General features: G+C 40.5%; 1 protein-coding gene across 1 annotated transcript; it reads left to right on the forward strand.

Moving 5' to 3' along the window:
- The first annotated feature begins 498 nt into the window (after nt 1-498).
- Nucleotides 499-14,190, forward strand: ZNF613 (zinc finger protein 613). The gene is given in 7 exon segments (XM_061173816.1): nt 499-590; nt 1,055-1,167; nt 2,691-2,892; nt 5,577-5,703; nt 5,985-6,077; nt 12,659-14,019; nt 14,022-14,190. Coding segments are annotated over 5 exon segments (1,674 nt in total). The 5' UTR covers nt 499-590; nt 1,055-1,167; nt 2,691-2,871; the 3' UTR covers nt 14,094-14,190.
- The last annotated feature ends 1,562 nt before the right edge of the window (nt 14,191-15,752 follow it).

The raw sequence follows: 15,752 nt of genomic DNA on the forward strand, positions 1-15,752 counted from the left end.
CAAAGTCATCCTCTCACCGTCCACACTGAGCCAGAAGCGTCCTCGGGGTATTTGCCTTTCGTCTTATACGTTTTCTCCTTTTGTTGGTTTTTGTACGGACACCTAACTTCTAAGATGGCTGTGCCCACTGTGTCGTTTCCCAATCTTCGTGCAAAGTGGATTACTTTTCCCCCCAGCCCGCTGAGGCGGACGTATCCTACGCCGTTTCCCTTGTGTGAGCTCGAGTTTCTGAAAATCCGTGTAGTTTGCGGCGCAGGGTTTAAGTGGGGGTAGTTTGGATGGCTTTTATCCGTTCCGTGCCTTCCCTGGCTACTTGGGCCAAAACTGCCACTTCGCTTTCTGTACGGCGAGTCCTGAAAGGTGGCGGCCCCGGGATCCGTGGCGAGATGGGCGCAGACATTATCTCCTTGCCTGCTCCGTACAAACGCTGCGGGGCCCTCGTCGGCCGCCGTAGTCCGGCGCGGAGGCTGGGCGAAGGCGCAGCAGTAAAAGAGTTCACGGAAGTGCGGATTCTAGGAGGTCGCGGTGGGATCAGGAGAAAATCGAGACCGTGTGTGGATCTCTGCGTGGAATAGGATGAAGGAAACGAGGTGTCTGTGGGCGTCCGGGTGGGGTGGAGCCGTGGGGTCCGTAGAGGGAGAGGAAGCAAGTGGGAGTCGGTGACTGGGGTATTTATGATTGGGGTGACCGAGTCAGTCCTGAAGGATTCTGGTGTTAGTGATTAAAGGCCAGTCGAAATCTAGGATTGAAAGTCCGTAATCAGAGTTTTGTGTCTGTCTGCAGTGCTCTGTGATTGAGGGCTGCGGTAGGGAATGATTTTTGTCAATGAAAGCGGTGTCTGGTTTGGATTCGGGATTCAGTAGCGGGCTCAATGACAGGAGCGGGGGTCTCATGGTCAGCGAACCTGGATGTCTAGTCCAGATTTCGAAATTATTCCGAGTGTATGTGACCAGTGGTTGCGGTGGGTGGTCCAGGTGTGTCAGTCGTTGAGAGGTTTGTGAGAGCTGAAGCTGGTCGGTGGGTGGGTGTTTTCAAACGTGACTTTCTCCTTCAGTTCCTGAAGTCCAGGTCCTCCTTTGCCAATCGCCTTTGGCTTTCCACATCTTCTCTCGACCCCGTAGAAATGAAAGCGTTGTTGGAGATCGAGGATTAAGCACACCTAAAGTGGTAAGGTTTCTACTAAAGATGAGGATTTTGCCCTTCCTGCAGGTTTACTGTGTGTGTGCATACACACACTTGTAAATATTTCCTTTCAGAGTTGTTCTACCACAAGTAAAATAACATCTCTATTACCCCAATTCTGTTCTCCAACGATAACGTTTGTTAAATTTTCCATATAGTTCCTTTTAGTCTTCATTTTTCTATGCTTGATTTTCACAATTCCAATAAACTGCCGAAATTTTAGTATAATTTGCCTCATTTAATTTCCTATCATAAACATTACTAATAACTATATCATAAATTTTTTTTCTGTAAGAATTGTTTTTTAAAAATTTCTAACAGATACCAAGAGACAAACCTGTGCCATTAATGACTAGAATCACTCAATATGTGCATTCATTTAGATAGAATTTAAATGCTTAAATATTCATTTATCACTTCTGAGAACAGGTTATGATTCTGCATTTACATAAGGGTGTAGTTCCCTGCCCCTCATCTCCACCATGATTTTTAATATTTTTGCCATTGTGAATGGTGTCTTTCTATTTTCGATCTTTTTATTCACTTTTAATTTACTATTACACAGAAGAGTAATTACATTGAAAAGATTTGTTTCTGCTCACCCTACTGATCTCATTATTACAAGCTTTCCCATCTCTCATGATTTTATTATGAAAAATTTCAAACATATAGCAAGGTTTAAAGAACTATACATTTGAATTCCTGCATGCCTGCCACGTGGATTTTATCATCATGATTTTATTGAGTTTCCTTTATCATATATGTATCTGTATATCACTCCTCTAATCATCATCAATCCACCTTTTTACATTTTTGAGGGTATGTTTTATTGTAAGTTGCAGATATTTATACATTTTCCCCTAAATATTTTAGTAAGCATATAATTAGAGTTCTACTCATAGCTTTTTTCTAATGACAGCTTTTTTTTTATTAATACACCGTACAATTCATCCACTTAAAGCATACAATTCAGTGGTTTTTATTGTAATCACATTCCTTGAACTCGTTTTATATAATGCATGTTTTTATACTTTTACTAAATGTGTATATATCCACAAATAGTAATCTTGTTCTATATGCTTTAATTTTTTCTCTTGGTTTTCCTTTGTTTGTTTCTTTCACATAATGACGATTAGTGAAGATGGTTCAATGACTTTGAACAGGTCCATGAGCACACATGGTTTCCAAGGAATAGCTGTCCAGGTCCTCACCTTTTATATGTTCTCTTTCCAAAAACTGGTCTGTGATAATTCCCCTGCGGCGGGGTCATCGTGTTGTGCTGGTTCTCCTTTCCCATCTCCCCTTTCACAGTCACCCCACTTCCACTTCACAGAAGGAAGAAATAGCACCCACACATTCACAATCTTCTATTTTATTGCTCCAGGGTGTAATAGCCTCTGGGACCCCAAATAAAGGAACAGATGGCTTTGAAATCAGGTGGGTGACAGTGGCAGTGACAACATCTGGGCCCAGATGAAATTTACACTCAAAGTGAATTTATTTTTTAGCTCACAGGTCGTGGCTCCTGGAGCAAGATACATCACGTGACGTGAGAAGGCTTCACGACCTGGATATCATCATTTGTGGGGACATCACTGCCTGGAGACTAAGATTTCTAACCAGAAATTTAGGGCAGTTCAAGAAGAGGCTCAGGAGACATCCTAGTCTTTGGCCGTTTCCCAATAACAGATGAAAATGATCAAGGACCAGGTGATTTTTGGTTTGTCTTATTCTTTCCTTCATTCTGTGATTGATTTCTGGGGGGACTTTAAAACGCAATTGAATTCAATAGAAATAACTAATTGGAAAACTAGAATTTGTGCAGAAATAAATTTAGATTTAAATTCAACATCAAGGCAAAATAGCATCAGGAATATGTTGTTCGTGGGATCTACACTAAATGACTAATATTGGAATATCGTCTGTGATTGGAGTATCCAGTGGGTTACATGCACTGTCGACTTATGTCTAATATCTCTGACAGTCATCACAGCCAAAGACTCCTGATGATGATGGGATAGGCATTGACTCTGAGGAGAAAACTGACCAGTTCCTCAGAGGATGTCACTGTATATTTCATGGCATTCAGGTCTCGGGACTTTTTAAGTGGTTCGTCCTAGAGGTGATATGGCAGACAGTGTCCTTAACTACAACCTTCTCATAAATGCAAAACTGGTTCCTCAGAGACCCCTTTGGAAATAGACCAAGAAAACTCAGCGGGCACAGTGCTTCATGAGACCATAGCAAGGTGACCCATGGACCCAACCTTGTAGCGGTCAGGGTTAGCTTGGGAATAAAACCTAGATGACATAAGAAAATGGAAGGGTTGCATGACTTTCCAAGGTCCCGTATGAACAGGTGACCGAACAGGTGTTTGAGTAGAGATTTGGCAGGAGGGAGTTGAAAGTATCTGTGTCTGGTAAAGTTGTTGCGATCTCAGAGGGTTTGCTTTAGAACTTCCTGCTATTAAACGTAGAAAACAAACTTATGGTTACCAAAGGGGAAAGGGGCAAGGGGAGATAAATTAGGAATTTGGGATTAACAGACACACACTACTATATATAAAATAGATGAACAATAAGGACCCACTCTGTAGCACAGGGAACTATATTCAATATCTTATAATAACCTATAATGGAAAAGAATCTGCAAAAGAATGGACATATTCAATATGTATATGTATAACTGAATCACTTTGCTGTACATCTGAGACATTGTAAATCAACGATACTTAAATTAAAAAAAAAAACTTCCAGCTATTGAAGGTAGTCCACTTCCCCTCCCTGTGTTCAAAGCCAAGTCCTACTGCCTCATCTTTCATTACCTTTAAAAAATTTCATAATACAAATATGCGTGAATACATTTGTAAAACTCCAGTGACGACAAAGTACATCTAGTGAAAAAGTAAAAGTCCTCTTCATACGCTTCTTTCCTAATCCCCTGGTGTCGCTTAACAAATGTGCAGGAGTGTGTACTTCCAGTCACTGAGCTGTGTGTACGTCTGTGTCTGTATGGATGTTTGCGGGTGGGTCTAACTCAGCTCTTAGGTCTTTGGGTAGTGCCTTTCCATTACTGTATTTACTCTTTCATAAACTGAGTTGGGGAATGTGAGACCTCACTTTATCCTCTATATTTATTATTCTTTTATATATTCCATCATTTTGTCCTTGTGCTGCATTTTGAGTAATTTCTTCAGATCTACCTTCCTGTTTATTATCTCTTCAATGTATCTAATATGCTGTGAACCTGACTGGAAATGTAAATATAAATAATGTACCTATGTATATATGTACTTGTGTGTTTTTTGAAGGATGCTATTTATTTTCTTACTTTGCATAATGTTCTTTACTAGTCTCTCATTCTTTTTTTTTTTTTAAATTATTAGCACCTTTAATTATTATTTATTTATTTATTTGGCTGTGTTGGGTCTTCGTTTCTGTGCGAGGGCTTCCTCTAGCTGCGGCAAGCAGGGGCCACTCTTCATCGCAGTGCGCGGGCCTCTCACTATCGTGGCCTCTCTTGTTGCGGAGCACAGGCTCCAGACGCGCAGGCTCAGTAGTTGTGGCTCACGGGCCTAGTTGCTCCGCGGCATGTGGGATCTTCCCAGACCAGGGCTCGAACCCGTGTCCCCTGCATTAGCAGGCAGATTCTCAACCACTGCGCCACCAGGGAAGCCCCTCTCATTCTTTTAATATGTTTTAGAAAGGTGTTTTTATTCTTCCTAACATATAAAACATACTTAATACGTTGTATCTTTTAATTATAGTGTCTGGAGTTTCTTCATGGTTGATTCTGATAATGGTTATGAAGATTCCTGGTGAATGTAGGAATATGTTTTGTTTGTCCTGATGTCACTAGAATATACTTAATACCTGGCAAATATGTACTTGATACAAAAAAATATATATATATATATGTGTGTATATATATATATACAACAAATGTTTTAAATATATATTGTATATGTTTCTAGTTTAGCAAGAGGATTAATGACTACTTATTACAGAAACTTCTGATTTGTTGAATGATGGTTGACTGTACAATTACAGAATATTTTGCGATACATAAGTTAGAACATGGATAGATTTTGCTTCTATGACAATGTAGTTTTAAAAAATCAGGGGCATTCCCTGGCGGTCCAGTGGTTAGGACTTGGCACTTTCACTGCCAGGGGCCTGGGTTCAATCCCTGATCAGGGAACTAAGATCCCCCAAGCCTTGCAGCACAGCCAAATTTTTTAAAAAATTAAAAAATTAAAATAAATAAAAATCAAAGCACCTCCGTATATAGATGTAGCCTAAATGATGAAAAAGAGCAGAACAACTTCCTTCACATGCCTTCCATTTCAGTAACGAGAGAAACACTCATATTAAACAGGACCCGTGTCGTTACAGGGATCGCTGACACTGGAGGATGTGGCCGTGGACTTCACGTGGGAGGAGTGGCAGCTCCTGGCCCCGGCTCAGAAGGACCTGTACCGGGATGTGATGCTGGAGAACTATAGCAACCTGCTGTCTGTGGGTGAGGACGGCTCCCCTTGGTCCCTCAGAGAGTCCCCAGTCAGTGGCCTCTCCTTCTTCAGCTTCTGAAAGCTTTGCAGTGTCCATGGTGCCCTAAAGTGGTAGATGAGTCTCAGTTCCTTCTCTGGTCCCAGACTAGAGTATAACGTGCCCTCTCCTGAGAGATGAGCCTTTCCTTTGCTGAGCCGCAAATTGCATAGTTCGTAAAGTGTAACATTCTTCCATGTTGGCAGACCACAGCCCAATTCACGAGTCTGTCTCTCTGTCGTTTACCATGAACAGGGTATCAAGCCGGCAAGCCGGATGCTCTCTCCAGATTGGAACGAGGAGAACCGTGGCCAGTAGAAGATGAAATCCACAGTCGAATCTGTCCAGGTGAGAAAGAGAACCGGCACTGGGCGGCCAAGGGAGTCATATTCTAATCATTCAGAGATGTCACAGCTGTGTATGTCTGAGGACATGGAAGCATAGCCTCCACAGAAGAGCTCTTTTTCTTTTAGCGGTGTCGAGGAACGTATCTCTTCTTGGATTTGATCCCTATTTATTTCACCTAGGTCTTGATTGTTTTTTTTTTCTCTAAGTTTATTCTTAGAATTCTCAGATCTTCCCATCCTTCTTCCCCCAGCACTGTATCACTACCTGTTCCTTCTACTTTTCTTGCTATGAAATTCAACCTTCCACACCTCTCTCTAAAGAGAAATGTTTTGATTTCAGCACTGGCTTCTGGCAACTGCATCTTCTTGCCCCTTTGGATAATAATTGATTTCCACTCCTAACGTTCACGCCATCTTTGATTGAAGGTTAGGATTTCAACATATAAATTGTGGGGGGAACATAAACGTTCAGTCTCTAGTACCTTCTGTTTCTTTCTTCATATATCCTGGCTGTGCTGGAAAAGCCTCAGTCCTCCTCTTGTGTTTCTTCTTTGTTCTCACACCACTGCCACACTCACGGCACTTCTGACACCAGCAATTCTCTGTGACACCAGCTAAGTGTCCTACAGTTTAACTCAATTCTGACACTGCCTGGAGAAAGCATGAGATCCCACAGGTTAAGGGCTCCATCACACAAGACTGCCCCGACCTCCACTTCCGACGCCAAACACAAGTCCAGGTTGTTACCTGTGCTTCTGACCAACTGGCTGTAGACTGGAGCTTCCCAAGACTCCCTCGTCCTCAGGTTCAATTCATTTGCTAGAGTGGCACACAGAACTCAGAGGAACATTTTACTTACTAGATCAGCAGTTTGTTAGGAAAGGATTTAAGTCAGGAACAGCCAGGTGGAAGAGGTGCACAGGGTACGGGGAAGGGGCGTGGAGCTTCCATGGCCTCTCTGGGTGTGATGCTCTCCCAACACCTCCTTGTGTTCAGCCACCTGTAGGCTCTCTGAACCCCGTAATTTTTAAAGGAGGCCTTACTGCCCTGGGCATGACTGATCATTAACTTCATTTCCAGCCCTTCCAGCAAATGCAGCCATGTGTGAGGGGGCTAAGTTGTGCTCTTGGCAGCTAGGAATTTAGCTTAGGCCCCCTCATCTTACATCCATCAGGAAAGGGAATGTCTCTGGTAAGATGCCTTTAAGCAGCTGTATGAGGGATGTGGGTAGGTCCCTTGGGTGAATTGCATTCCATGAAGACAAAATAGCAAGGTCAGAAGCCTGAGGCAGGAGCATGTTTTAGGAATCTGGAGGAAGCCTGTATGAGCACAGTGGAGTGAGCGAGAGGGACAGTGGATGGAGAAAATACGGAGATGACGGCAGTAAGGTAGTAGGTGGAGTTTGGAGTAGACAGGTCATGTAGGACCTTTCAGGGCCGCTTCAAGGACTTGATTTTTTTGTTTGTTTTTTTAAGATTTTTTTGATGTGGATCATTTTTAAAGTCTTTATTGAATTTGTTACAATATCGCTTCTGTTTTATGTTTTGGTTTTTTGGCCACGAGGCATGTGTGATGTTAGCTCACCGACCAGGGATCGAACCCACACGCCCTGCATTGGAAGGCGAAGTCTTAAAGCACTGGACTGACTGCCAGGGAAGTCCATGATTTTTTTAAATTAATTAATTAATCTTTTTGGCTGCACCGCGTGGCTTGCAAGATCTCAGTTCCCCAACCAGGGATTGAACCTGGGCCACAGCAGTGAGAGCCCCGAATCCTAACCAGCAGGCCACCAGGGAACTCCCAAGGACTTGATTTTGTAAAAACAATCAGATGAGAAAACAGTAGGGCATAATATAATTTATATTTAAAATGATCACTTTGTGGGACTTCCCTGGTGGTCCAGTGGTTAAGACTCCGTACTTCCACTGCAGGGGGTGCAGGTTCGATCCTTGGTCGGGGAACTAAGATCCCACATGCTGCGTGGTGCGGCCAAAAAAAAAAAATGATCACTTCGATATGGGAAAAGAATCTGAAAGAGAATAGAGATATATATATATCTATATAACTGAATCACTTTGCTGTACACCTGAAACTAACACAACATTGTAAATTAACTATACCCCCAATATAAAATAAAAAATTTTTTAAATAAAATAAAATGATCACTTTGGCTACTTTGTAGAAGGGAAGTTGAAGCCTGAAATCCAGTCAGCGGAGCCCATTGCTGTAGTATAAGACAGAATGCTTGTCTTCAACCTGGGTAGAGGGGGTGAGGGTTAGTGAGCTTGGAAATATATTTATAAAGGAGAGATAGGCGTTTCCTATTGAAGTAGATAATGGGTTGAAAGAAAAATACAACTGAAGGATGACGCTAAGGTTCTTGGCATGAGTCTGGGGAAGAGTGGAGTCGCCATTTCTGAGATGAAGAAGGTGTATGGAGAAGGAGATGTGGGTTGAGAAATCAGTTTTGTTTTGGACAGTGTAATTTAGACGTGTTTGTTCACATCACCTTGGATGCAAATGCTCTGTTGCATTTGGATCTACCCGAGGAATTCAGGGAGAGTTTAGGACTAGAGTTAGAAATGTGGACGGATTAAGATCTCCTATGGGATGAGTACAGATTAAGAAGAGACTTGGATTAAAAAAAAAATTTGTGGGCACTATACTCAATGTTTTGTAATAACCTATAAGGGAAAATAATCTGAAAAAGAATATGTATATATATAAAAATAATGAGGATTCATATACATAAATATATAAGTAAATTTATATAAATATAAATATGTAACAATATATTTATAGAAATGAACTTATATAAATATATAAATAAATATATAGAAATTATATAAATATGTAAATAAATATATTTATAGAAATAAATTTATAGAAATAAATATATTTATAGAAGTAAATTTATATAAATATATAAATAAATATATTTATAGAAATCCTATACTAAGGATTTATATATATATATAAAACTGAATCCCTTTGCTGTACACCTGAAACTAGCACAATGTTGGAAATCAACTATACTTCAATACAAAAATAATAAAATAAAATTGAAAAATAAAAACAGATAGTAGAATTGAAAACAATTGCTATATGTATACAAATATCAAATCATTATGTTGTATACCTGAAACTAATATAATGTCATATGTCAATTATACCTTGATTTGAAAAAAAAGAAAGGAAGAAAGATTCTCCTGAGTAGAGATTACATACATGCAAGGTAGAATTAAGAAAAAAAAAAAAAAAAAAAGAAGAGCCTTGGACCACTAGCAGTCAGGAAGATGAGGATTTGTGAAATGCATGGTTTCCTAATACATGTACTAGGACCTCTTATTTTCAGAGTGTGTATTTTTGGTAGATTTGGGGTGGACGGCCTGGACTAGTCTATACATAATGTTGTAAGCAGGCCCTCTTGAGCCTACTTGGTGAACCACAGCCTTAATATGTGCTAGAGGAGATTAGTGAGAAATAAAGCAGTACATTCTAGGAGTAAGATTTTAGTAACAAACAGAGGATAAATCTGCAGGTAATATGTGGAAGTTCCTCTTTTGAATGCAGCATCTTTGCTATAGTTAAGGGCTATGTGAACTAAATTGTCCAAATGAACAGTAAAGATGGGGACTATTTTAGAAATGTAGGGGAAACAGAGCTTACAGTGACATAGAATGATAGCGTGATATGTAGGAGGCATATCTGGGATTTGAGTAAAGATGAGGAAGGGCAAGTAATGAAGGTGTGAAGTTGGAAATGTGCAAGGCCTTGAGGAAACTGTCAAAAGATTGGCCTGAAGCCACTTGAAGGCCAGTTTTAGAACGTATTTGTAGAGGAATGAGTGGAGTGTGGACATGGATAAATGGAGTAAAAGTTGGTAATGTAACTTTTATTTCCAGGCTGTTCTGGACTTTGTTAGTATAGTTGACCCTTGAACAGCACAAGTTTGAACTGCATGGGTCCACTTATATGCGGATTTTTTTCAGTGACTACATACTGCAGTATTACACCATCCAAGGTTGGTTGAATCCTCACATGTACAACCTTGGATACAGGGGGCCGACTATAAAGTTATACCTGGATTTTTGACCACATGGAGGGTCTGTACCCCTATCCCCCGCCTTGTTCAGCCGTCACCTGTAATTGAGGTATAGTGGTGGCATTGTGAATTTGATCTCTATTATCCTTGGATACGTAGTCTTTCTTTTGAACTGGGTGGCAGCAGTGTGAGCTATAGTTAAGTACATCCAGTAGTTCTAAGACAAATGGCAGGCAAAACTGTCAAGAGTCTTGGTCCAGGATCAGAAGTGTGATCCTTTAGGACCCCTTAAATGGTAGAAACCAAGATGGGTATGCAGACTTTTGAAAGAAAATGCTATTAGTGGCAGGATGTGGGTTTAGGGATCACTACAATTTAAATGTTCCATATATACAAGTACAAAGGGTGAATGAAAAAGGTGCCAGTTCCCTAGTATGATATTGTAATATAAGATATATATGTACTTGGTCTTTGGCCCTGGTTTCTGGCATAGAGCTCCTAAAAGTCTTGTAGTTTCCTGAGTATAGGATCACTTATTTCCTTTATTAGTATTGGTATAGTCAATGTTTGGTGCTCCTCCATGGGATTTTTAAAAGCCAAAGTCTTAATGTTATAATAATTGTAAACTTGGTCACACGCCTTCATCTATTGATACTTTCAGTCTACACATTTTTCCATCCTGTCCTCTATCCTTATATATATAATATTTATATACAAATGATTCCCACATTGTTATCTCCTTTCCCACATGGTTAAGACCTTTCTCAGGATCTTCATATCCAATTGAATTCTTCATGTCTGTTTTGGATATCCAAAATCCACCTGGAGGTTGATATGCTTTGAAATGCACACTTGATTTCCCCACATTGTGAACCTCAATAATAATCCCCATCTCATTAAAAACCACTACTCACCTATCCAGTGGCCTAGGTCACATAATTAGGAATAATACTTGATTCCTTGCATTTAAGGATTTATGCATGTATGAATGTGTCCCACAGCATTTGGAAAAAAATACCCCTCTGTCTTCTGTGGTCTAGTGCTCATAATAACTTGATTTTATTTTACTATCAGCATAATTTATAAGGTTACAATTACAAAGCAGCCAAATCTCTATTTGCTCATTTTGAATGCTCTAACCTCGTTTATGCCCTGTTTTTACCTTTTATTTTCTTTGTTTACATTATTGTATTTTACCCTTGTCCAAGTGATAACAAACATATATTGGAGTTTCTTTTTTTTTTTTTTTTTTAGTTGAAGTATAGTTGATTTACAATGTTGTGTTAATTTCTGCTGTACAGCAAAGTAATTCAGTTATACATATATATATATACACACATTCTTTTTCATATTCTTTTCCATTATGGTTTATAACAGGATATTGAATATACTTCCCTGTGCTATACAATAGGACCTTGTTGTTTATCCATCCTATATATAATAGTTTGCACCTGCTAATCCCAAACTCCCAATCCATCCCTCCGCCACCCGCCTCCCTTTTGGCAAACACAAGTCTGTTCTCTATGTCTGTGAGTCTGTTTCTGTTTCATAGATAAGTTCATTTGTGTCATATTTTAGATTCCACATATAAGTGATATCATATGGTATTTGTCTTTCTCTTTCTGACTTACTTCACTTAGTATGATAATCTCTAGGTCCATCCATGTTGCTGCAAATAGCATTATTTCATTCTTTTTTATGGCTGAGTAGTATTCCATTGTATATATGTACCACATCTTGTTTATTCATTCATCTGTCAATGGACATTTAGGTTGTTTCCATGTCTTGGCTATTCTGAACAGTGCTGCTATGAACACAGGGTGCATATATCTTTTTGAATTATAGTTTTGTCCGGATATATGCCTAGGAGTGGGATTGCTGGATCGTATGGCAACTCTATTTTAAGGAACCTCCATACTGTTTTCCAGAGTGGCTGCACCAATTTACATTCCCACCAACAGTGTAGGAGGGTTCCCTTTTCTACTTGGGGTTTCTTTAGATATATTTTTTTAATGCTTTTCTATTTTTTTAAAATTAATTTATTTTATTTATTTATTTTTGGCTGCACTGGGTCTTTGTTGCTTCACGCGGGCTTTCTCTAGTTGTGATGAGCAGGGGCTACTCTTCGTTGGGGTGTGCGGGCTTCTCCTTGCAGTGGCTTCTCGTTGCGGAGCACGGGCTCTAGAGCGCAGGCTCAGTAGTTGTGGCACATGGGCTCAGTAGTTGTGGCTCACGGGCTCTAGAGCGCAGGCTCAGTAGTTGTGGCTCGCGGGCTCTAGCGTGCAGGCTCAGTAGTTGTGACACACGGGCTTAGTTGCTCCGCGGCATGTGGGATCTTCCCGGACCAGTGCTCGAACCTGTGTCCCCTGCATTGGCAGGTGGATTCTTAACCACCGCGCCACCAGGGAAGCCCTGGAGTTTCTTTAAACTGAAGTCATAGTGTTGTCCATAAAGAGCCAGCCTACACCAAGGCGTTTGTTAAGTAGTTTCACTCTGTACCAAGGTATGGGAAGATTCATTCTTCTCTTCTTTCCTAGAAATGAGGAAAGATGACTGTCTTCAGGAGGACTTGCAAAATCAAAGATGTCCAAAAAGAATGGAACGATGTCACGAACATAATGCACTTGGAAACATTGTTCATCGGAGCAAAAGTAACTTTCCTTTAAGGCAAAATCATGATGTGTTGGACTTTCATGGGAAAACACTGAAATCAAACTTAAGTTTAGTCAACCAGAACAGAAGCTATGAAGTAAAGAACCCTCTTGGAGATGGGGAATCCTTCCTCCATGCAAAGCATGAGCAATTTCATAGTGAAATGAAATTTACTGAATGTGGAAGTTCTATGAACACAAATTCACAGTTCATTAAGCATCTAGAAACTCAAAAGATAAATAAACCCCACTTATGCACTGAATGTGGGAAAGCTTTCATCAAGAAGTCCCGCCTCATCGATCATCAGAGAGTGCACACAGGAGAAAAACCTCATGGATGCAGTATATGTGGGAAAGCTTTCTCCAGAAAGTCCAGGCTCACTGAACACCAGAAAACCCATATAGGAGAGAAACGGTATACATGCACTGAATGTGACAAAGCCTTCCCCAAGAAATCACGGCTGCTTATTCATCAGAAAACTCATACAGGAGAAAAACCCTATGTATGCGAGGAATGTGGAAAAGGCTTCATCAAGAAGTCTCGGCTTATTAATCATCAGAGAGTTCATACAGGAGAGAAACCTCATGGGTGCAGTCTGTGCGACAAAGCATTCTCCAGGAAGTCCCGGCTCATCGAACATCAGAGAACTCATACGGGAGAAAAACCATATGAATGCACCAAATGTGACAAAGCCTTCCGCTGGAAATCACAGCTTAACGCACACCAGAAAACTCATACAGGAGAGAAATCATATATATGCAGTGATTGTGGAAAAGGCTTCATTCAGAAGGGCAATCTCATTGTACATCAGCGAACTCACACTGGAGAGAAACCCTATATGTGCAATGAATGTGGAAAAGGCTTCATCCAGAAGGGCAATCTCCTCATACATCAACGAACACACACTGGAGAGAAACCCTATGTATGCAGTGAATGTGGGAAAGGCTTCAGCCAGAAAACATGCCTCATCTCACATCAGAGATTTCACACTGGAAAGACTCCCTTTGTATGTACCGAATGTGGAAAATCATGTTCACACAAGTCTGGCCTCATTAACCATCAGAGAATTCACACAGGAGAGAAACCCTACACGTGCAGTGACTGTGGGAAAGCCTTCAGGGATAAGTCGTGCCTCAATAGACATCGGAGAACTCATACAGGAGAGAGACCCTATGGATGCACTGACTGTGGGAAAGCCTTCTCCCACTTGTCATGCCTCGTGTACCACAAGGGGATGCTACATGCAAGAGAGAAACGTGGAGATTCAGTCAAGTTGGAAAATCCTTTCTCAGAGAGTCCCAGCTCATCACGTTCAAGTGATATCGTACAGGGGAAAAACCCTGTTAATGTGGTGAGCGTGCACACACCTTCTGTGGCAGCTCAGACTCCATTCCACAGTGATGGGTTCCTAGCAGATAGGAACGTAGTAGCCCTTGTGGGACAGCCAGGTGCCACAGGTGCAGTGTCAGCAGATAATAGCATTTGCATGGAAGAAAAACCTAATGAATGCAGTGAGTGTGGTAGCACCTTCAGTGATCAATTACGTCATATTTTACATCACAGAAAACACACAGAAATAAACTGTGATACAGTGAAGGCAGAAAACCCTTGAATAAAACCTTGTAGGCCATCCTGTGGCTAGCAAGTGTATACTGAGACAAACAGTATAAACACAGAGACTGGGAAAGCCTTTTGTGGAAAGATAGACCCTATCAGGGCTTCATAGGTCACATACTGTCAGTGAGGACATAGTTGGTAGAAATGTAATGACCATGGAAAAGTCCTTCCCCAGAAATAAGACTTCCGTTGGTATCAGAGTTCACACAGGAGAGAAACTGTTGGACCTTCGAAGGCAGTAACTGTGGCAGGGTTGTCAGTGGTACATTCTGCCTCATCGGTTGGCAGGGGAAATCATGTAGAAATAAAACCCTGAACACACCAGCTATGGAATGTCTTTGGCAAAATATCAGAAAATGCATGAAGCAAATAAGCCGTGTGAAAGTGAATCTTTTAGAGATTTCTGTCACAATCCTAACATAATCATATATAAGATTATATACATAGTGTACATTTTAGGACAGTATACCTTGAATCAAATGCCTAGTTGATACGTCCGTGACGCTTTAAATCAAAGGAGGGTGTCTGTGTTGCACATCATTGATTAAAGTTATAATGCAGTTCACCCCCCTTGTTTGGGGGACATGGGTCGTCTTTTCCCACCCAGGATCATTATGTGGTTAACTCTTGCATTTCTTCAGTTCTAAACTTATTCAGTTTATTTCAGTCTACCAAAAGTCCTTCAGAAGGAAACTGAATACATTTAATCTGATAATGTAACATAGCATGTTTGGATATGCTTAACTTTATAAATCTCATCTGGAGGAACAAAGCTCAAAATTCATGAATAACCTATCAGCCAAGCTCTTGCCCTAGAAGATAGTTCCCATCCTGTACACACACCACTCAGAAAAACTTTAACAACTGTTTCCTTGACCTGGTCCTGTCCTAGGACCTATAGATGATGTCAGTGATGAACTTAACAGAAAGTCCTTGCCGCCTTTGAGCTGGAAATTTTTTTAAAGCTAGGTTTTATGCCTGTAGCAATTTTACCCTCTGGCAAAGATAATCAAAGAATGTGTACACCTACATTAGTTGAAAAGGACATATAGTATGAGGAACAAAGTATCCTGATAATTTCCTGTTTAAGGGACGTATCAGAGGGGGAAAGGGAAAAGATTTACTTAATTTTACATAGAAAAAGGTATGGATACTTTTTTAAAATTTTCACATCCACCTAGATTATAAATTCCTTGACAGTTTATAGATAATTGTATATTCCCCAGCACATAGCAAAATAGGAAATGAATTATATGTAGATTTGAAAAATGAATGAAGGCGAATGAATGACCTCATGGACTAACCAATCAAAATTATTTTTGTCACTGAAGGAAAGGAGCTACTGGCAAGCAATTCTCAGGC

Source organism: Eubalaena glacialis, chromosome 18, assembly GCF_028564815.1.
Source record: "Eubalaena glacialis isolate mEubGla1 chromosome 18, mEubGla1.1.hap2.+ XY, whole genome shotgun sequence".
Taxonomy (NCBI): domain Eukaryota; kingdom Metazoa; phylum Chordata; class Mammalia; order Artiodactyla; family Balaenidae; genus Eubalaena; species Eubalaena glacialis.